This window comes from Lactuca serriola, chromosome 4 (assembly GCF_051521515.1).
Source record: "Lactuca serriola cultivar US96UC23 chromosome 4, Lser_US96UC23_V15, whole genome shotgun sequence".
NCBI lineage: Eukaryota > Viridiplantae > Streptophyta > Magnoliopsida > Asterales > Asteraceae > Lactuca > Lactuca serriola.
The window spans coordinates 286,149,146-286,172,924 of NC_136411.1; the positions used below are offsets into that span (position 1 = coordinate 286,149,146).

The 23,779-nt window shown below is 39.0% G+C and overlaps 1 protein-coding gene across 1 annotated transcript; it reads left to right on the forward strand.

Moving 5' to 3' along the window:
- The first annotated feature begins 21,869 nt into the window (after positions 1-21,869).
- On the forward strand, positions 21,870-23,489 carry LOC145099402 (vacuolar fusion protein MON1 homolog). Its single transcript, XM_079036984.1, has 9 exons — positions 21,870-21,875; positions 22,215-22,316; positions 22,411-22,531; positions 22,635-22,768; positions 22,831-22,922; positions 23,000-23,081; positions 23,152-23,216; positions 23,327-23,339; positions 23,424-23,489. Exons 1-9 carry the CDS (start codon positions 21,870-21,872, stop codon positions 23,487-23,489), a joined length of 681 nt encoding a protein of 226 aa, XP_078893110.1.
- Positions 23,490-23,779: the final 290 nt, after the last annotated feature.

Genomic DNA, 23,779 nt, shown 5'->3' on the forward strand with positions numbered 1-23,779 from the left:
TCGGATGAAGAGGTTATGAATTTTTAACGGATTTCCTGTCCCGGTCTGTTAAAAATAATAATATATAATTTAAAGTCAAAATTAGCCGACCAAGTCTAAACGGAAGTTGTGGAGCGTAATTTTAGCTACGCGTGCATATAAAGAACGTCAAAAACCGAACTTGTATGTGAATGTTATGGATTTTAGAAGTTTTGGCGCGAAAATCGAGAAAATTCGCATAGTCACGAGTTGCCACGTCATCCTCGCTGAAAAAGTGCGACGTGTGCTGCTGAGCCACCAGGCTTCTGAGTCACCAAACTGCTGAGTCACCGAGCTGCTGAGTCATCCGAAGCCATGGCACATCCGAGGAGGGACGCGTGTGCAGCCTAGTCCGAGCCTCGCACCTAGCTCCGAGCCTCGCACGTGTAAGACGACTCCGCGGTCCAATCAGCGAGTGCCACCGAGACCCTCGCACATGCTGACCACATGCGCATCGGACACACACCTCGGAACAATCACAGATAGCCAGCAGCCCTTCGCACGCGCAACCCTTGTGTGAACCTTCGCCTGCGAACCCTCGGATCTGCGAGACGTGGTTCCTTCTCAGTCGTCCGATCAGAAGCTCTTCCCTATAAATAGAAGGGTGCGAGACCTCCCGGGGGTATTTTGAAAACTTGTCATTTTTAGCCCCTTTCTCCATATTTCTTTCATATTATCATCCCCCGAAGCCCCGGTATCGATTATAAGCCCCAGAATACGCCACAAAGTGCCCGAGAAGTCCGTAAATTTTATTTTTTCGGTTTCGAAGCCCGACTTTTGCAAAGCCCGATTTCTCAATAAAACTCCCGGTTTTATTAGAAACGATCGTTTTAGGAAACGAATTGATGCCCGATTATCATCAAATCATGTGAGTGTATAGTCACTTTCATTTTACACATAGATATTAAGTATTTACCTTATAATACGTGCTATGTGTAAATATATTAATTGTTTATTTGAGGTGATTGTTGTGTTGATGTTTTATACAAGTTTTAAAATGTATAAGTATTTTTATCTATAAATATGTTGGGTAGAACATGGGTAGATTGTGATGTGTGATAAAATAAAATTGATGAGAGGCCTCGATGAGTTTTGTGATCCAGTCATCTAGCGGAGTTTGGATGACGACCACGGACTTTCTAGACAGTCTAGTGGGAAACATTAGCAGGTCCGCAACCTGTAGGTGTTAATGAACTGAGAGTGTTCATTCGCTGTACTCCATCCCCCTCATGGTTGCCTTTAGGACATGTATGGCTGAGGAAACCCCTTAGCAGTAGTGTCCATCCCGATGATATTCTTTAAGCTAGGTCCCTTGTGACAAGTGTTTAGGGACATAAAGTGAGGATAACGGGAACGAGTAATCAGGGTTATTGTTGATTGATGAACTTAGTAAGTTTATTATTATTGTAGGTTGAAAACCCTATATGCTCACCAGGCTCCCAAGCCTGACCCACTCATCTTTTTATGTTACAGGTAGTGGACCCCGAGCATAGTCGGAGGACGACGAGAGATTTTTGGATTATAGGCTAGTAGTTGTAAATAACTGTTGAAAGGCTTATAATGTCTTGTTTATGGTTTTGATCTGTATCGGAACATGACATCCCGAGGTTTTGATATATATATGGAAAACATATACCTTCTTAATGAAGGGTTTTGATAAACTTTTATCATATTTTGTTTGGGGACCAATTCCGCAACATCTTTTAAAAAGATTTCTCTGATTTTATTTTAAAAAGCATAAATTAAATCGGTCTTTTCTAGCCTAGAAATTAGGGGATGTCACAATTGGTGAGACGATAACATCTTATATTCTTGAAACCGAGATGTGTGAGTTGTATCTTGCGAATCGGTTGCACATTGATAATATGTAAACGCACCAGTAACTTGGTGTCATAAAACATATTGTTGTGTGTGATTCGGTGAGTAAGTGCAAGCAAGCATTGATTCAAAGTTTATCCGTTCCTTTTATCCGAAGTAGGATAAAAGCGATATCTTTGGGCCCTTAGACGATTTAGTGATGACAAACGTAAATGCTCGGCCGGGCTAGGGCTAATTTGATTTGTTCAATTAGTCAGTCGTCATAAATCGGAAATCGAGAAATAGTACAGAGAGAATGATTAGAAATCATGTCTTACGATATCTATGGAGGAATATATGATCCCTTATATAAAGGATACGCGTATCTGATAGGATCAGAGTTAACAACGGCTTTGGAAAGCTACGATTGCAGATCAGGATCTGAAGTCATATGCAAAATAGTTAATAGACTTATCCAAGTGGGAGACTGTTAGATTAGTGTCTAAGTCCATAACTATTTTAGTATGTACATGACCCGATGGTGCATGGTCCTTTTGGGTTGCCTTCACCAAAGCAACTTGATAGGATGAATTATGGAGAGAAAGGATTAAATATGATTTATTAATATACTATGAGAATAATATATTAAAGGAGAAATCATATTGTTTAATTAATATTAGTCAAGAATTAATAAGAATTAAGTTTGTGACTAAAAGAGATTAATTAAACTTAAGGGACTGGAATTGTAATTATAAGATAATTGCAATTGGGCTATGGATTGCCTTATATTATAAGGTTGGACGAATTCTATGGGGAAACCCATTAGAAATCGTCCATCGCCTTTAAGGAAAGGAGTCCATGGGTTGCTTAGGGCTTAAGCATCCAAATTAGGGTTCCCTTGTTAGATAACCCTAATAGCCTCACTATTTAAAGAGCCCTTATGCCCCAAAAACGTGGACAAGCTTCTTTCTAGGGTTTCCACATGTTTTGGGCAGCCTCTTTCTCTCCTCCTCTTCATCCTCTTGCTCTTGGTGTTTGTGAACCATTAGATGAGTGACATTTGTGACTCTAAGCTTTCTAAAGTCAACACAAGAAGGATTTGAGATTGTTATTGCTACATAACAATCAAGGTATGATCTAAACCCTAATTATATGTTATATTGATTATCATATTCTAGATCTAGGGTTTATAGTCTTGGATAAATTGCATGTACAATAGAGAAACCTAGATCCAAGCATCAGGGTTTGTATGAGCACATATGATGTTCTTATGACTAAAACCCATCATTTTCCCCTCTTCCTGAAGCGGATCACACCCTTCCATGGTGAGAGCTTCAGAAGAACCACATCACCCACCTGAAATTCTTGCTTAGATCGGCATCGGTCGACATAGCTTTTCTGCCGGCTCTGAGCGGTCCGCAGTCGCTGTCTAATCTGCTGTATCATTTCAGTAGTTTGCAGAACTACCTCTATCCGACCCATCACTCTGTGCCCCACCTCGCCCCAACAGACTGGGGTCCTACACTTCCGCCCATACAACAGCTCGAAAGGCGGGACACCAATACTAGAATGATAGCTGTTGTTGTAGGCGAACTCTGCAAGCAGTAGGTGGGAATCCCAACTCCCACCGAAATCAATAACGCACGCCCTCAACATATCCTCGAGGGTTTGAATGGTCCTCTCACTCTGCCCACCAGTCTGCGGATGGAACGCCGTACTAAAATGCAGTCGTGTACCCAGTTCCTCATGGAACTTCTACCAAAAAACGGGAAGTAAACCTGACATCTCGATCGGAAACGTTAGAAACTGGAACCCCATGGCGAGACACAATATCCCTGACATACAGGTCGACCAACTTCTCTGCCGACGAACTCTCCCGTATGGCTAGGAAATGGGCACTCTTGGTCAATCGATCCACGATCGATGACCCATATAGCATCGAACCCCCTTGCCGTCTTCGGCAACTGCATGATGAAATCCATCGCGATTCGTTCCCATTTCCATATGGGAATCTCTAGAGGCTTCAGCTTACCATGTGGCCTCTAATGCTCGGCCTTGACCATCCTATAGGTCAAGCACCTTTCAACGAACCAAGCGATATCTCGCTTCATGCCAGGCCATTAATAACTCGAACTCAAATCACGGTACATCTTGGTGGCCCCCGGGTGAATCGAAAATCGAGACTTATGAGCCTCCTCCATCACTGTCTGCCGGACCCCTCCGTACATCAGAACCCAAACCCGACCGTAACGGGTCAACAATCCGCGACTATCCTGAACAAACCGGGCGCTTTCGCCCTTAATCCTCTCCAACTTCCAGTTCTCTAGTTTCATGCCCTCAATCTGAGCGTCCTTGATCAAACCCACTAGTGAGGAATCCACCACTATCCTCATACACCTGGCTGGGGATCGAGGACCCAGCTGACTTGCAGCTGAGAGCATCCGCAACTACATTCGCTTTACCAGGATGGGAAAGGATCTCGTAATCATAGTCCTTGACCACATCCAGTCACTTGCGCTGCCTCTTGTTCAGGTTTGGCTGATCCATGATGTGTCTCAAACTCTTGTAATCCGTGTATATAGTGCAACGGACCCCGTATAGATAGTGCCTCCAAATGTTGAGAGAGAAAACCACTGCTCCAAACTCAAGATCGTGTGTGGGGTACCTCATCTCATGCGGCTTCAGCTACCGCGATGCATAGGCTACCACCCGTCCTCTCTGCATGAGGACTGCCCCCAAGCCAGTGATGGATGCATCACAAAATACCACAAAATCCTCCACTCCCTCGGGGAGTGTCAATACTGGCGCCTCGCATAAACACTGCCGGAGGGTCTCAAATGCCCTCTGCTGCTCAGGGCCCCACCGGAAATCCACCCCCTTCCTCGTCAGACGAGTAAGGGGTACGACAATCTTGGAGAAATTGCGAATGAATCTCCGATAGTACCGTGCTAAACCCAAGAAACTCCTGATATCATAGGGAGATTTCGGGGTCTCCCGCTACCTAACCGCCTTCACCTTGGCCGGATCGAACAAAATCCCATCCTGGTTAACGAGGTGTCCAAGGAACTGGACCTGCCGTAACCAAAAATCACACTTTGAGAACTTGGCATACAACCGTTCTCGCCTCAGAACTTCCAGCAACTCCCTGAGATGCTCCTCATGCTGCTCTCGAGTCTTGGAGTACACCAAGATATCATCTATAAACATAATGAACGAGCGATCAACCATCAGTCTGCATACTCAGTTCATCAGATCCATGAACACTGCTGGCGCGTTGGTGAGTCCAAACGGCATCACCACGAACTCGTAATGGCCATAACGAGTCCGAAACGCGGTCTTCTCCATGTCTTCCTCCCTCACCCTGACCTGGTGATATCCTGATCTCAAATCAATCTTGGAAAACCAAGATGCACCCTGCAGCTGATCGAAAAGATCGTCTATCCTTGGAAGCGGATAACGGTTCTTCACCGTTAACTTGTTCAGTTACCTATAGTCAATGCACATCCTGTGCGAGTCGTCCTTCTTCCTGACGAAAAGGATCGGTGCTCCCCAGGGTGAAGTACTCGGACGAATAAACTGCTTACCCAACAGTTCCTGCAACTGAGATGACAACTCCTGCATCTCTGGTGGTGCTAGTCGGTACGACGCCTTAGCGATAGGGGCCACACCTGGCACTAGGTCAATCTAGAACTCAACCTGCCTCTCCGGAGGCACTCCGAGTAACTCCTCTGGAAACACATCAGCAAACTCCCTCACCATCGGAACCTCAGAAACTAAGAGCTTCCCTCTAACCCACATATCTATGACATACACCAAATAACCGGCACACTCGTGCTGAATATACTGTCGAGCCCTGGCTGGCGAACAATACCCTGGTCCCAACCTGGTGCCCCCACCATATACTACAAGTTCTCCCCCACTTGGGGTTCGAACCACCACCCGCTGCCCCTCACAGTCGATCATGGCGCCAAAACGGCTAAGCCAATCCATCCCTATAATCACGCCTACATCCCTCATGGGAATAGGAATCAAATCTATCGGGAAGGGCACCCCGAAAATCTCCAACTCGCATCCCCGAAAGACCGAAGAAGCAGAGACCATGTGCTCGTTGGCGATCAAAACTTGCAACGGACACTCAAGATCATCTATCGGCACACTGAACCCTCTAGAGAAGGTCTGAGATAAAAACAATCGACTCGCCCCCGAGTCAAATAATACCAAAGCGGGCAAAGAATTCACTAAAGACGTACGTAATCACACGTAAAATCAATGAGCATAACACGAATACAATAACTGAGACAAAGAATAGGAGACGTACCAACAACCACATCCGGTGATGAGTTGGCCTCCTCGGCCGTGAGCTGGAAGGCGCGACCCTGAGCCTTCGGAGGCTCCACCTTGACTGGCCTCCCATCTCCAATCCTCCCAGCAGCTGGCACGGAACCCTGTGCCGGCTTGGCGGCGAGCTACGGATAGTTGGTCTTCACATGACCAACCTAATGACAATGGTAACAAATCCTCATATCTGTTGGTGCCCCTCCTTGCCACATTTGTGGCACCTACCTTCTGCTTGACAAACCCCCGAATGAGCCTTGCCACACTTTCCACAAGTGCGGCTCTGATGACCCCCGGACCGTGTATCAGCGGTTTTAGACCGCTAAGGTGCTGGCTGAGACTGTGCCGGTGCCTGACACTGCTCCTGCAGCTGCAACTCTATCTCCAACTCACGTCATTGCGCGACTTTCTGAAGGTCCAGGAGGGTATCACATCGCTGAGTAGACACAAATTGTCGAATATCAGTCTTGAGCATACTCAGATTACGAGTCATCTGAAACTACTCTGAAGCAAACTTCGGGCAAAGCATAGCCCTCTCCGTGAACATACGGGTAATCTACATCACAGACTTCGCATCATGTCTCAATGTAAAAAACTCTTGCGCAAGCCGTTCCCGCTCAACGCGTGGAACGTAGCGGGTGCGGAACATATCTCTAAATTGCTCCCAAGTAACAGTAGCCCGCTAATCATCAGTATACGACCCAGTCGTTAGCCTCCACCAGTCCTTTGCCCCAAGCCTCAGCAGGTTCAGGGCACACCTGACCTTTTGGTCAACAGGACATGAGCACGTGAAGAAACAACCCTCCACGTCAGATAAACACCTCATAGCCCTAATCATATCCTGTATACCATCAAACATCGGGGGCTTCGTATTATCGAAGTCCAGGTACTGGAAAGCCCTGCCGGCTCCTCCTCCAACCCCTGCCGCGGTTACAACCAAAGTGGCTGTAGCGGCAGCTGTCTCTGCTAGAGCTGCATATCGCTCATCAAAATACTCAACCATCACGGTCTTAATCAACCCAAACATCTCTGGCAGCTGCGCTCGGAACGCGACATCAATCTCGTCGTGCATGATCTCCTTGATCCTGGCATCCAACTCCTCGGTCCCTATCTGAACCACGGGCTCAGGTGCTACCAGCACCTCCAACTCTCCGTCTGCCGACCCCGATCCTGATCCTGATCCTGATCCGGATCCCGAAGCAACACATCTCGTCACCACCATACGGGAATATATACATACAAATCATCAGATAAATAACATAATGCCGGGAGACCAAAACCCCAAAAACCCTAGGGGTTGTGATTTCCTTGCTACGTGTATGGGTCCTGTGCTTTCAGTAGTACGGGCCCATACTACCTTCCACACCTACCCATATTTGTCTCAAGTATCATCACAATGCCATAACAATATCATCAACATAGGAATGCACCCAACCTTCACTTCTAGGGGAATACCAAATATCTCGCATCTAGCCTCACCACTTATCACAACTCTCACATCCATGAAACTTCCATCATCCCCTGCAGCGACGGTGCACGCTAGCTGCACGTAACGCTGGACCTGATAGACTTTCGAATATCTAATCCTACACTAAGGTCGAATCAGACATTCTCAGGCTATATGATCTTGATTATACACAGCTGTGATGCATACACCAAACATCTACAGTTATGATGTCAATTCCAAATACAAGAAACCCTAGGCTAATAGGCATCATATAATCAGGCAAGGCTATCATGCGATTCCTGAAGATCCCTAGCCTAGCACTAGCATGCTGTTCTAACATATCAGAATATCAAAATAACCGTATGGTATTTTAGGGTTCACTTACAGGCTCTGGCTGATCGTACCCTCTGCATCCTCCATCCTTATTTTGAAAACCATTTTAAAACTTATGTTCCAAAAATCTCCTTGATTTGAGACTGAATTCACACGAGTGTTCCTCCAATTCACTCAAACCAATGCTCTGATACCAACTTGTAACATCCATAAATTTTACACCAAATTTGAACTTTTCCAATCATAAATAAAAACTGTAAAGCATCGTTTACAAAATGTTTTCAAATCATTTTCCATCAGAGTGTCCCAAACATCATAACATAAGGATAAGGAGCAGTACGGTCACGCCTTCGCCTTTCCATGGACTCCTGAAATACCTGAAACAATAAACTGAAAACTATAAGCCCGAGGGCTTAGTAAGCTACCCCTAAAATACCAATACCACACTGACAATACCATATCAGTAATAATCAATCCATCATCATATATATTGGCCATCGACCTGACTGGACCGCCCTACCCGACGTACAGTCTGTCTGAATCTATCCCGAGCCTTCGACATGACTGGTCCACCACGTGGGCCTATAGTCTCCCCGGACTGCTCATAGGGTATGTTATCCTTCAGCACAAAGCAGGACCGCCTCAACCCAACCAACAAGCAAATAACCATGTGCGCATAGCTATCATATACTGGCATATGCAAACATCAAGCATATCTATCTCACTGATCATAATTATAGAATTCTCCTGTAACTAGAGTACCGACCTATCAGGTCACTAACACACCAATCCCTATGGATCATAAAAGCATAACATACTGTCTACCTCGCTTCCGAACTAACAAATCATAACCACATGCAACATACCATAACAATAACAACTAAAGGGTCGGCCTTGGTGCCGTAGACCATATCGGTATAGTGAGAGTAACTCTCCTCGCAGATGTCGACACGAAAGGTAAACTCCAAATCTCAGATCACTTGACACAGGATCCACCACCTATCATCATAGTACATCATACTCATAAGTCCTTAACCTTACAAGGTACTCCATAAACCACTAGTCAACCCCTGGTCAAATTCAAAGTCCTTAATCAATGTCAATAGTCGATGTTGACCTTAACTCGCCGTGTACCCTTGTCTACTCGCCGAGTTCCCAGAAGTACATTCCAACTCGCCGAGTCATCGGAGTGACTCGTCGAGTTCCGTTGATCCTCGATCAAACTTAAGGTCACACGTCGAGTTCCCTCCTTGCAACTCGAAAAATACACACCCATACATAATCTAGGGAAAACTCATCTGACTCGCCGAGTTGTTCTTCAACTCGTCGAGTCTTATGGTGATCTTCATCGGGCTCGCCAAGTTGTTCATCTAACTCGTCGAGTTCACGACCATCTTCATATGACCCGCCGAGTCATGTTGCGACTCGCCGAGTCCATTCAGTTCTTTTTCCATATAGACTTGATTTGAGCCATGCAACGGCCCCAAATCACAGATCCAAGATTCTAGGGCATACTTATCATGTAAAGTTGCAAACTTTCCGTGCATGAATGGCTATTAAGGCTCTAAATGTCTATTTTAAGTTCTTAATGAAGCTTTAAGTCTAAGAGGGACCTCAGTCACAACTAATACAACAGCTTTATGATTCTAGCATCCAAGGAGGGTCCAGATCTGAAGTTACAACCTCATATCTAGCCCATAGCTCATCCTTTCAACTTAATACTTCACCAAAAACCCTAAAACTCAACAATGGAAGAGATTCACAAGAAGAAGGGCGATTTGGTTACCTCCAGAAGATGATGACTAAGATAAGAGCTGATTTCCACACTCCACTTGCTCCAATACCCTTCTCCTCTAAGCCTCTCTCTCCAAAATCATCTTTTCAAGCTTCAAACACACAATGGCACACACACACACACACGTATTAGGGTTTTAAGGGCTCTCAAAGACTGCAAGGGGGGCCAAAGGAGGCTGAGGCTCCTTTAAATAGGGGTGCGAACCATGGGATTTAGGGTTTCATCTGCCAGCTCCTACTCGCCGAGTCCCAAAGTGGACTCGTCGAGTAGGCAACTTAACACGCGGTCCCACCTCGCTGCTACTCGACGAGTAGGTCGACTGACTCGTCGAGTAGGGATTCATCCAATAATTTTTATGTAATTAATACCTGAGAATCAGGGCGTTACATAGTATAGATGTGTTGTAGGATTGCTGGGTGACCCATAGATTTTATGTGGTGTAAGTGTTCCTATCCATGTGAATTTGTCATAACCATAATCACAAGACAAGGTCAGTGGCAAATCCAAACACATATGGACTGAAGGTCGTGGGCTAGTGATTAACAATAGTCTTGATTAGTTCTTGAAATTATTTCAGGATCTTTTAGACTCCCACTGTCCTCTTGACATATAAGACTCTCTTGTCAAGAACCATTCCTTGACAGAACAAATATTCAAAAGTTAGTGTGGATTCTTATCAAGACAAACACTTCACACAATTGGCCTTATTTGGTCCTTATTTTATCCAAAACATCACAACTTACCAATTTCAAATGTACCAGAGTAAGAAAACATTTTACTCTACATTTGACAAGTGTTTTCAACCTTCCTTATGATTATGTCACTCAAGGCTCAATCTTGGAGTATGACTCTAAGATTTGATTTGAATCGAAGTATGATTTATCTTTTGATTTAACCATTTCAACAATTCATGATTCCTCTCCTTAGAGAATCAATTGTGATTTGGTTTCATAATAACTAAGATAGTCATAAAACAAGATACTCAATTACTCTCCCATCTCTTCAGATTGGAGAAACTTTTATCTTTCTGCCTTATTTGATTCTTCTTATCCGTTATGCCATACATTGAAACTTTTCCAATGTTTCAGAATTACACTTGAACTTGTAAGCATAACCATATTTACTAAACTTTAGTAAATCATAACGAATAATCTTATCAACCTTTGTGGTGGACACAATTAGCACATAACAAAGTGTACCCAATCCTTTAGTCCTTCATTTGACTCACATGTACATGTGAACAAGGATTTAGTCTTACTTTCCTAAAGATGAAAAATTCTCATTCATCATACAATACAAGTTGCATGATTCCAAGTTTCTATCCAACTGAAACTTGTGTGATGAGAATCTTTCCTTAGTTGGTAAATTATGATACTACCACAAATGAAATAATCAAATCCATTTACCAATATTGCTTATCAATGTCAACATATAAACAACAATTTTTTCATAAATGCCATTGTAAGGATACTTAAAAAATATATAAAAAATTCTTTTATTTTAAAACTTGTGGAAAAACTTATCCTTACAGTGCAAATACATATGAAAACTTGTTGTTATCTATTCCTAAGCAATATTTCATAACTCTTATGCAGCGGCTCCAAATTCTGGTCATCGAACCATGCAATTAGAATCTGCACACTCTTTCTTTAAGCTTCCTTTGATTCTTCCAAAACATCAAAATGAAATTACATTTCATTACGTATTAAGAATCTCCAAACAACATCTTAATAGAGTTAGATAATGGGCTTTACCTAAAGTAGAATCAAACATTTGACTTTACTATCCTTATGGACTTTTAGGTAAATTCGGCAGCTTCGCAACTAATGCCCCTTCCTTTGGAAAAAGAAACATATGGACTCTGTGGAAATGGTACACGAGACTATCACAGACTTAGCCTTTCTCTTTACCATTGGGTCAAACGACTTGATCATGGCCGATCCCTCCATTGGGAATAGAAAATTTTTCTGGAATTCTGATGTTATCATTGCTAATGTCCAAAATAGGTTTGGGAAGTAGATCTTCCAATCTAATTTGCTTTACCAATGCTCCAAATCATTGCTGATTCAGCATCATTAAGCAAATAGGTAAGATAATTAAGGGTCATGGCATGATCTGTCATCAGGGAGTGACTGAAGAACCAAGTCAACAGCCAGCTACCTCGAGACTTCGACATCCGACTCTCCTAGCTTGTCAATATGTGATTTAACCTATAAGATGCAAGAACATATAAACTTTGCTTGCCAATAGGGATTGAGTGACTTAGAACTTATCAAATCTTGAAACTTGTGGGATAGGGAGATTTATTGGAGGAGGTGGAGGAAGTGAAGTATAATTTCCAGTCCTATTAATTCACAACAAAGGGATTGATTTTTCACCTTGGTTGCCATTTGGGATATCATCTTCATTAGGAAGCTTGTTCCTAATGATTTGGGAAGACTATAGTTGTCTGAAGGAGACATCTACAAGGGAGAAATTCAAGTTAGTTGATTTAAAGTCCTTAATATAACACCCAATATGAAATATTAAGGCTAGGACCCAACAACCTACTTATAACTGGAAGAGGGATGCCGTAATCCAAGTTATAAAATAGTTAAAGGTAGGTAAATGAAGATTTACTAATTTCCACCATGAAAAACGAAGTATAATTAAGTTTTAATTGGATTTGAAACTCCTAGATCTTTTGAGATACATTGAACTTTCAACGACATGTTTGAATCTCGATTTCGCCCTCTCAAGTTTGTGACTGGGGTGCCGAGGATCACAAACAAGGTGTGAATAACCATGTAAATATACTTGGTACCCTTAATATATTTCACATAATCGATGTGCCATTTAACCACACATGTTCAACCAATCTATGATAAATTTAAGTTACCCTTTGGCACACTTGGTCAGTCCCAGGTTAGTGTGCCGGTTAACCACACACGCTCCATCAACGACTTAACAAGGTGCAAAGTACAATTTCATGGGTTAGCACCTTTTCACATTTTCCTAAGTAACTAAGATTGGCAATTTATAAGTGTTTAGTTACTTAGTATTTATCATTAATACGTTTAATGAATGGAGAATTCTAGTCCTTGTCCTTCCCGTTCGGCTAACGACCCTCCACCAGTCAAGGAAGCGGTGGGTGAGAGTGGACACCCATTAAAACGCCATTATATAGGCAGTAACCTTATACCCCCCTTAGAGACTGGCTTCGTGAATGAGGCCTATTAACGGTAAGATTGACTTTACTTTTATATATATATATATATATATATATATATATATATATATATATATATATATATATATATATATATATATATTAGTATTAACTTTTAATATTATAATACTATAAGGGTGTATTTTACATATTTAAAATACTTGGTGGTTTAATCTTATTAATTAAACTATACTCTTAATTTAATTAAACTTAAACCATGTAATTATGGAACTATTAACTCCTATAATTAAACACTTTAATTAATTTAATGAAGTCCATAAAGTTTGAATTTTAACTTTTAAAATTCTAGAGTTTGGAATTAAAGAATTAATGTGTGTGAGATTTTACAGATTCCAAAACTTGAGGACAAGTTTTGAAACTTTTCAAAACTCTTGGATTTTCATAACTTATGAGTTTAATTAAGGTTTAAAGAATAAAAATTTCAACTTCCATAACTTGAGGATAAGTTATGGAAGACATTAAATCACTTTATAATGACATTAAAAATAGAGACTCTTCCATTTTCATAACCTATGAGACTTAATGACACTTTAAAAAGAAAAACTCTTCACTTTCCATAACTTGAGGACAAGTTATGGAGTTCATAAAAACCATTAAGATCAAATATTCCAATTAACACAATAATCAAATAATTTTACTATGATCTAGATTAAACTCATAAGTAAAGATAATTTACATAAACAATTTTCAAGAAATTAGATAATCATATAAACTAATACAAATCTTGAAACTTTGACAATTATCCTTTGAAGACTCCTGGAATTCATAACCTAAAGAGTTAATGAATGAGACATTTCACATCTATAACTTATCGAAGTTTCAAAACTATTCAAATCATAACTTTAAAAAAAAAAACTTTTGAGTTCCAAAATTTTATGACAATTTGCAACTCCTGAAAAACATTTAGACCAAACTTTTAAAACAAATAAAATAATCATATCATTCTATCTTTTAATAAATTGACCTAATTCAACTTTTGTAGTAAAGTGACATAAATTGTAAAAGTAATTATCTTAAAATTTGACAAACTTCATGTTTTTTTTTCTTCAACATGAAAAAAATACATTTCCATCAAATATAATAGAAAACAACCCGTGGCTCTGATACCACTGTTGGGTTATGAGCATACTAACACTCCTATGATGTGCATGCAACCCTAAATACATTAGATCTATGTTTTCTCTATTATACATGCAAATATCAATTTCCAAGGTATTTATCCTAACTAGCATATTATGAAGTACAAGTAATATAAAATCTAGTAGAATTACATACCTCTTGCTGGTGCTTGATTCCATGGAGCTCAAGAGCCCAGTACCCCAAATGTGACACCTCAAATGGTTCACACAACACCATGAACATTTGGAATAACCATGAGAGAAGATATGAGTTCATTGAAATTCGCTTGCCCTGTATATTATGCACTAGTGCTAATTTCACCAATCGATGGGGTCTTTATATAGTGTGCACATTAGGGTTACACCATGTAACCTATGACTTTACCCATTCCTTATGCTCCATGGGTTTTAACCTCCATGGAGTATCCATGGGGCACCACATGGGTTAAACCCAACATAAGTAATCATGGATCATAAGCCCACATATATAAGAATCAATGATTTACTCAATCAATCCCCATATATTTAATTAGTCTCTTTTTGATCACTAAATTAATTCCAAATTAATTCTTGATCAATACTAATTAAATAATATGATTTCATATTAATATATTAGAACTTATAATATATTAATATGTCACAAATATCTTCTTCTCATTAAAAGGTCTACCCAAATGTTCTGATGCCATGCAACCTAAATGGACCATGCCGGGTCGAGTCAAGTATATACCAACTATAGTTATGGACCTAGACACTAATCCAAAAATAAGACCGATATGTATATGCTTTATTTAAAAATCAGAGTATAGCTTTGAAGAAATATGTGTGGAATTTGTTCCCAAAAATATGAAAAAGAACTTATCAAAGCATTTCCGAAGAAATGTATTTTCATTATATTAAAAACCTTAGGATGTCATTGTTAATACAAATCAAAAGCAAAAATAGAAATAACATAGGCCTTACAACATTCTATTTATATCAGATCTACTTCCTTTTATTCAGGTTGTGAAACTCATTGTTTAGGTCTATCAGATCTTCTTCCTAGCAGTACTGCATTTTCAACTTCTCCATGAATGCTTTCCAAGACATCCTCAAGGCTTCTCCTCGTGGCATTGTATCTGCCACTAACTTCCACCAGCTTAAAACTACGGTTTTTAGTTTTATGACTGCGAAGACGATTTTTTGCTTGCTACTATAGTTGCAGCTATCAATTACCATTTTCATCTTGGAGATCTAGTCCATAATCTCCATTAGATTTGGGCTTCCCGAAAGGCTTGGTGGTTTGGCACCCAAGAAGTTCTTATACATATGCCCATCCCTGTCAAACCCTCCATCTTAGTTATTCCTTCCAACCACTGGCGGTTCAGCTAGGCCAACGATTTTGCTATAGTTTCCTTCTTCTGACTGAACCTTGTTCAATTCAGGCGTTTTAATAGACACAGTAGTTTCATCCTTATTCTGTTGAAATAGACTCCTTGTCTCTTCTATTTGACGATCCAACATCATTTAAATCATTGCTAGTACTCCTGTCATAGTGATTGGCTTGGGTGTAACCGCTACCTCTGGTGCACGCTCAATCACAGGCTGCTGGTTAGCATTAGCATTTCCATTAGCTTTTCTGAATCCGCTTTGGGTTCTTGCTAGGTTTATCTATACACCAAAGTAGGTGAATTTAGATCTTTGTTTACGAATGACGTTTAATCCTCCTTGTCACTCCAAAAAGTTACATGCTAGTTCTAATATCGTAATTATACGTTTAGATTTCAGGACACATAAAGTTTCCAGATTCAGCCGGCCACAGACCATAGATCCTATCAAATAATAGCACATAAGGCATTTTTATAGCTATAACATAAATCATTTAGCACATAAAAGCAATTTACGCATCTTTCCAAAAATAAGCTAGTGCTTGTGTCTAAAATATAGCAGACACTCATCTCACAATCATTGCTTAGCATTCTAAGTTTAACTCTAGAAATCCGACAAATTACTAGTTCACTTAAACTAATGCATTGATACCAACTGTGACATCCCCATTTTCACGGCCAGAAAAGACCGACTTGTTTATGATTTATTTGAAAATCAGAGTATACCTTGAAGAAATATGTTGCGGAATTTTTTATCGAAAATATGATAAAGAATTTATCAAAGCATTTCCGAAGAAATGTATATTCATTATATTAAAAACCACAGGATGTCATTGTCAATACAAATCAAATGCATAAACAGAAACAACATAGATCTTACAACATTCTATTTATTTCTACTAGCCTATATAATCCATAATCCCTCATCGATTCATTGCATCTATGCTCGCATGCCAATACCTGTTATACAAGAAACTTAGTGGGTCATTCTTGGGAGCTTGGTGAGGACATAGGGTTTTCAACCCAAAATAATTAAGTTTATTAACTTCATCAAATCATTCAACCCAATTACACATTCCTGTTATCCTCACTTTCTATTCCTAAAGCATCTAATTCAAGGGACCTAGCACTATATGTCAGTAAGGCGACTATGAAGGAGATGGAGTACACCGGTGAACACATCGTTCACAAACACCTACAGGTTGTGAACCTATCAGGGTTCCACTAGACTGTCTAGAATAGTCCGTGGTTGTCATCTATACTCCGCTAGATGACTAAATCAGCTTAAACATCAAGGCCTCTCATCATTTTATTTCATCGCTCATCATTTATTTCATCTAGCCCATCTTTCCCAACATACTGATAAGTATAAAATACATATACAGTTTAAATCAAATAAAACATGTATATTCTGTTTATCCAACATAAATGTCAAGAACACAAATAATATGCACACATAACACGTAATTTTTATTAAATACTTCATATTTATATGTAAGTTGAAAGTAACTATGCACTCTGTTGTTAAAGTGATGATTCCAAACTAGGGCAGGGCTTCGCTTCAAACAATTATATTCTCCTTCAATGAAATCTAGTATCATTACCGCTAGATTTTAGCCTAATATTTATAGCAACTATTTATGAGAGATATTGTGTTATAAGAGTTAAACAATACTTTTCAACTACTATGTACAGACAGGGGGCCATACATGAAACACTAGAGGGTAGGACCATTTTGGCATTATAGTTGTTTTGAAATCCAAGAACCTTATTTAGCCTTTCAAACCAGATTCCCCATACCGCGAGTAGTTAAAAGATATTATAATACCACTTTGTATATTATTTTTTATAATACATAGATTGTTTATAGGTTCCTAATAATGATATTGAACATAAACATAAGCATACTTAAAGTAGGGTAAGCATAACACACTTACTAAGAGGTTTGGCTAGGAAGCAGGCTCGGCGGGGGGGGGGGGGGGGGGGGGGGGGGAGGGGGGCAAAACATCTAAGCTGAAATCTCTTCTTCTTGGAGCCTTCTAGCGCTCCGGGACTTGCCTCTACCACTTAGGAAGTACTAGGGAAGGGGAGGGAGAGTTTTGGAGTATTAAGAGAGAAACAAAGGTTAAGGTGTGAAGAAATGGAAGAAACATCATACCTATTTTTTGGTTGAGATCTTCGGTTACGTTGGACGTTCTTCGGAGCTACGCTGAACATATGAGGGGGCAGGTGTCAGCTCCGCATGCGAGGCTGTGGGGAGAAAGCAAGGGTCATGATTCGGCCACGTCACCCTCCTCGCATCAGCATATTCCCTGCTTCTACATTCCGTAACTTTCGCATACGAGTTCCATTTTCGATGTTCTTTATATCCATGCGTAGGTGGCGACATAATCTACAGCTTTCGTTTGGACTCTGTCGGCTAATTTTGAAGTTATTTTTAAAATTATTTTAACAGGCTTAGACAGGTAAAGTCCGTTAAAAGTTCATAACTTTATCATCTGTCTTTATATCGTTGGGTTCATATCAACGACATCTTCGATTCTTGTTTAGATTGTGTTGGCTAAAAACCAATCAATCTAAAATTCGAATTATGGGTTGTGCACTACTATGTCAAATTTTAGAAATATCATAACTTCCACATACGATGTCATATTTGAACTTTCTTTTTATGCATGCTCTCGGTTTAACGTATACTACGACTTTTTTTTAGATTGTTGAAGCTAAAAAGTATTTTATCACAAACTCACTTTTTACGTCACATAGTGTCGTGCCAGTTTTGTCGCGAAACTTCAATATGGCATAACTTCTTCGTTATAAGTCGGATTTCATCGTTCCTTACATCTCTGAAATCCTTGTTACGACTACTTCAACTTTCTTTATAGATATTGGGTCTATATATTATTTTATTTTTGACGCTTCACTACAAGAAAAATAGCCTTTAATGACGCGCAAACAACGACACTCGCAGATTTAGGATACGCATTCTTGTGTGTCCATAAAAATAATGTTAGGTTTCCAAAAACTGAAGGATAGAGGACACGTATTTTGGCGTGCCCTTAAATTTGTGTCTAAAAAAAACACGGAGGGCACCTTTTATAAATAGTGTGTCGTCTAGGCCTGTCGTTTTATAATATTTTAATGAAACACGCGTCTCCATCCATATAGCATCTCTGTATACCTAAGGAGGGAAATGAAATCCCAAAAATCAAAAGCCCCGCTAATTCTCCTCTCCCTTGTTTCCATCAGTTATGCTATTGATTTTTTGATTTGTTCACACTCTAGAACAAGTACATACATCACTCTCTTATTATTCTCCTTTAATTTCTTACTCTTGCAATTAAGGATTTAGGGTTTTTTCATATTACTGTTCCAATTTTTTTTGTTCAGGTTTGGATTTTATTCAAATGGCATCCCTAAAGGAAAGTCTAATGCGTCGGCCCGTCGGCCCATGGTGTCGACAATCCGTTTCACCATCCCAGCTGGTGCAGGAATACCTGGACCACCGGTGGTAGTAGGTCAGTACAAAGTCAACAATTGCACCCAGAAATACAAATCGGAAGACCTGATCGCTGGTACTGTATTGTTTTCAAAGACAAACTTTTGAGATGAGTGTTCGTTTCCCTTTAGTGACCCGATTTCTTAAAAACGTAGGTTGAATGGACTCCGGGAGTGGGCGTGCAGGTCATTTTGTTGCATCAACATAACCCTAAAACACATCTATGAAATCGCAAAGGTGAAGCAAGTAGATCCGTAGTCCAATTTCTTCCACATCGAGCCTCACACTAACTGGTTCGGCAACTACAACTCGCTTGATTGTAGCGTCGATCAACAACTACGAACCCTAATCGCTAACTGCATGGATAAGGTACTTGTTGGCTATTAAATTCTATTCATCTTAATTTCCCCTTTCATATATGTTTTTCATTAGTTCTTTATTTGTATAATCAACCACTTTCTCCCAAAGATGAAAGGATTGTTTCTCCAAATCCTTCTCCAGATGCAACCCTCACAGGGTCCATGAGAAATATATCCAACTAATTACTGGAAGAGCATTATTGAAAGCCTAATTGGTGTTCTTGATACATTCATATTTTTCGTGCTCATGAGTTTGAGGAACATGCTAATGGAAAAACTAGGCTTTTATTACTTCTTTTTGTTACATTTTTGTTACTTCCTTTTGATACTTCTTTTTGTTACATTTTCTTGTAATCCGCAGGGGGTCTTCAAGGAAACATGGACAGGGGTAAAACAGACAACAATCGTCATATGAAGCTTATGCACTTGTATCTTTTTACAACAAGGTGCAGATCACTGCTCTTATATCTTTTCTTTAGTCCTATTCCTTAAGTAGTAACAACCTTTTTCTTGGATTTTGTAGATTATGAAAATCATGACATGTTTGCATCTGTGGAGACAATTTGGAGATAAGAGTCTATGAGTTATGTAATTTTTGAAATCAAGATCATTGATTGTTCTTCATCTCTACAATATGATTTTCTCCATTGTATGATAAAACCCTCCAAGACAGCCATTACCAGATCAATATCATAAGTTTGATGATGATCACCAGAAGGGTCATGATCATGTGAAGGTAATAATAATATCAAATCATTTGGTGTTGCCTCCTCTAACTGAAAGCTACATTTCCTAATGAGTATCATACGTATGGATGGAGATGCCCCTAAAATATTCACCATGCTAAGGAGTCTCAGTAGGAATCGAACTGAAACTGAATCTCTATCTTCTGGAATAAGGCTTACAATTATCTCAAGTTGTTTCTTTCTGTTTAAAGATTCTTCTTGAGTGATTTGAGAAGATGTTGATGTTTCAGGCTGATCAGATCTACCCCTTGTAACATATGGAAGCCAATGACATGCATAAACATGCAAAGCTTCACCTATAAGCTTTGGTGGAATCATGTCTGTTGACCTTATAATATTAATGACACATCTGAATAGGTCTATATTAAGGTCTGCAATGTCTTCTGTCCACCAATCTTTGGGTGCAGATTTGTGCTTCTTTTGAAATTGGTAGTTTCAGGAAGAGTTGTTGATGGAAGAAGCCCAAATAGGTCTCCCGTAAGGTAAAAAGACATAAATGCCCTTATCATTGAAAATAGCATCCGTAAAAACTTTTTTTTTGTCTGTTTAAAGTTGATGTTTTGTTAGGAACCTGATGGAATATTCACTATTCTATATGTGTTTGTTACTTACATCAATGTTTTTATTTTTTGCTAATAGGCAAAATAGAAAACTGGATGAGATGTATGACCAATTGAGAAGTGAGTATGAGTCGGTCAAACGGTCAGCCATTCAACCTGCAAACAACTTCTTCTCAAGGGGTGGTGATTCTGATCTGTTTTCTAGTCCTGCTAACATGATGGATAACAGAGATTAAGTATTCTCTTTGAGAGGTCAAATATCAGTCAAGGCTGGTCAACAGGTGAGTCAAACCTATCACATTCAAGATTCAAGTTTCTATAGCTTCTCCCACATATATTTACATTATGTTGTTACTGAAATTGCGTATAAAATTTAACCATTTGGTATAGCTTCAAAAGAAATGAAAGCTATAGCTTCTCCCACATATTTATTTATTATTTTGAATTTTGACCTTAATTCTATTGTTTACTGTTATTAGGTTAACCAAATTGGATCCATAACTGAGTGTATTGAAGTTGTGAAGATGTCCAAGCATGCTGCGTGGGGTGTAATGGCCAGTCACCGAAGGTACAAAAATCCATTTGAAAAAATATATATAAATTACTTTTTCTAAAAAAATAAAAAATATATAATATTCTTGAAATATGAAATAATTTATTATGTTTGCAGCGGTGAAACAGAGGACACCTTCATTGCTGATCTTTCTGTCCGTTTGGCTACATTAATTATCACATTTTTATACAAATTATATCATTATTATTCTTTCATTAATTCAAAATTATAAATTTCTTGTTACTGATTCAAACAATGCAACGGAACCTTCCAGGGTCAAATCAAGACTTGAGCTCCTTGCAGATCTGAGCGTCTAGCAAAATACAACCAGGTTGACTTTTTCTCCCTTTCTTCATTCATATTTTTTTTACTTTATTATAAAAAATAAGTTAGAAAACAATAAGTCAAGAATATGAGTCTATACAATATGTTATTCAAGACAGTTTTTAACGAAAATTATTGGTGGATGATATTATCAGCTTTTGAGAATTGAAGAAGAGCTTGGTTCAGAGGCAGTTTATGCAGGAGCAAACTTCCAGAAGCCAGTGGAACCTTAATAGATTTGTGTTGACAGATATGAGGAAGAGTTGTCCATAAACAATTACCAATCTATAATAAGCACAATTTAAGCAAAATTAGCCTACCAAGCAATATCTTGACTTTAACTAATTATTGACATCTACCAATCTATTGAGACTGTTTACTTTATGTGAAAAATGAGTGTACTGAAATTTATCATATCCTGGAGCCTCAACAACTTTACAAACCTTCAAAACATTATTATAAGTATAATAATTATTATTAGAGTAGTTGGTGTTATTACAGCCTTCAATTTTCCTTGTGTTGTTCTCGGTGAGCAATAGCATTACAAGTGGATTTACTCTTGTTGTTCTATATTTATTTTCTCTTAACTCTTTGGTTCATTGATCTCTTTTTTTTTCAGGGGCGGCCGGATTCATTTGATTAGGGCAGGAAAACACCAGGTCAAATAAGAAATGTTGTAGTTTTAACAAAATATACTACAACCAAATATGTTTTTTTTTTTCTTTTTTGGTGGATAGGTGGCTTTTCTTGTAAAAGGACCAATTTATTTAGTTTGCATAAGTTGTACAGAAGAGCCTTATGAGTCATTACGTAGTCAACTGGAACTTCTTTATGGCCAGGTTGGTACCTTTTTTTATTTTACATTCTTATTGTCATTATTATATGATTTTATACATTTGAGTTTTGAGATATATCATTTTACATGGGATGCAGATGGTGCTTATACTCACAGAGTCTGTAAGTAGATATTTTGAGAAGAATCCAAAGTTTGATATGACGCCTTTACTTGGAGGAACAGATGCTGTTTTCTCTTCCCTCTTCCACTCTTTTAGGTTGGTTCGTTTTATCTTATTTTATTTTCAAAATTATAACAATGTCAGTATTCCATCAAATTACAAAACCAAAAATTATGCATTTCATTGTTGTTTTTTTTTTCAGGAACCCTGCCTCTTTTCTTCATGCATACACCTATTTTCCCCTTCCGTGTGCAACAAGGCAAGCTGTTGCTGCTATCTTGCAAGATGTTTCTGATTCAAGCGTCATCTATTCAATGCTCATGAGTAAATACAATGTTTTTTTCTTTTTACCTCATAAATGGATTTCTTTTATGTAATTTATTTTCTTCAAATGCAGGTTGTGAGTCTTGTAGGTGCACAGAAAGCACAACTCCATCCTGATGACATGCTGCTTCTTGCTAATTTTGTCATGTTATTTGAATCTTTTAGGCAAGTTCATTATTCCATCACTTTTTATTTTCCATATTAATTGTGTGTGTGTGTGAAATGTTACATGTTTGATGCAGGACATCCGAGTCATTCTTCCCCATATGTTTACCAAGATACAATGCCATGCCCTTTCTACATGCTTATGTTCATTATTTTGATGTAAGTGAGAGAAACTTTAATTAAGTTTTTCTTATGATATTTTTTCACTACTCACTAGTGATTGTTACAGGATGATACATACCTGGTGTTGCTAACATCTAATTCTGATGACTTCTTTCATCTAAAAGATTGTCGGTATGTATTTATTTATTCGTTTGTTAAAGAACATTCCATTTAATACACATTCGAAACTATATCGTATAATTTGATTTATCAATTAATTTGATTTCAATTAATTTGGCAAGGTCACACTGTAAGGTAATTATTTGATTTCCTTTCTTATATATTATAGATTTTCACAATAGATTTAACATTTAATGCCTTTATTTTACATTGATGCAGGATGGTAAAGCTTATGAGGCAGTGCAAGAATGTGAAGAACTAAAGAAGAAATGTTTGTATTTGTGAGTATTGCCTTCTCTTTCATTCCTGCTTCGTTAGTTATTGCTATTATGAAGGTAGGCCACTCTCCGGTTGTATTTTTCACATAATTGACAAGGAGTTGTTGTATCTATTCAGACTAGGCTTAGAGCAATGGTTGCAAGAGATGAGTTCAGAAGAAGAAGAAGAAGCAAGGCTGCAACTATAGTTCAGGTACTATGGATGAATTATGTTTGTAAAGTATTTAAGAAAATGATTAGAAACAAGGGTGAATTTGTAGAGATTAGTTAGCTACTTGCAGGTTGATCTTGAATAAG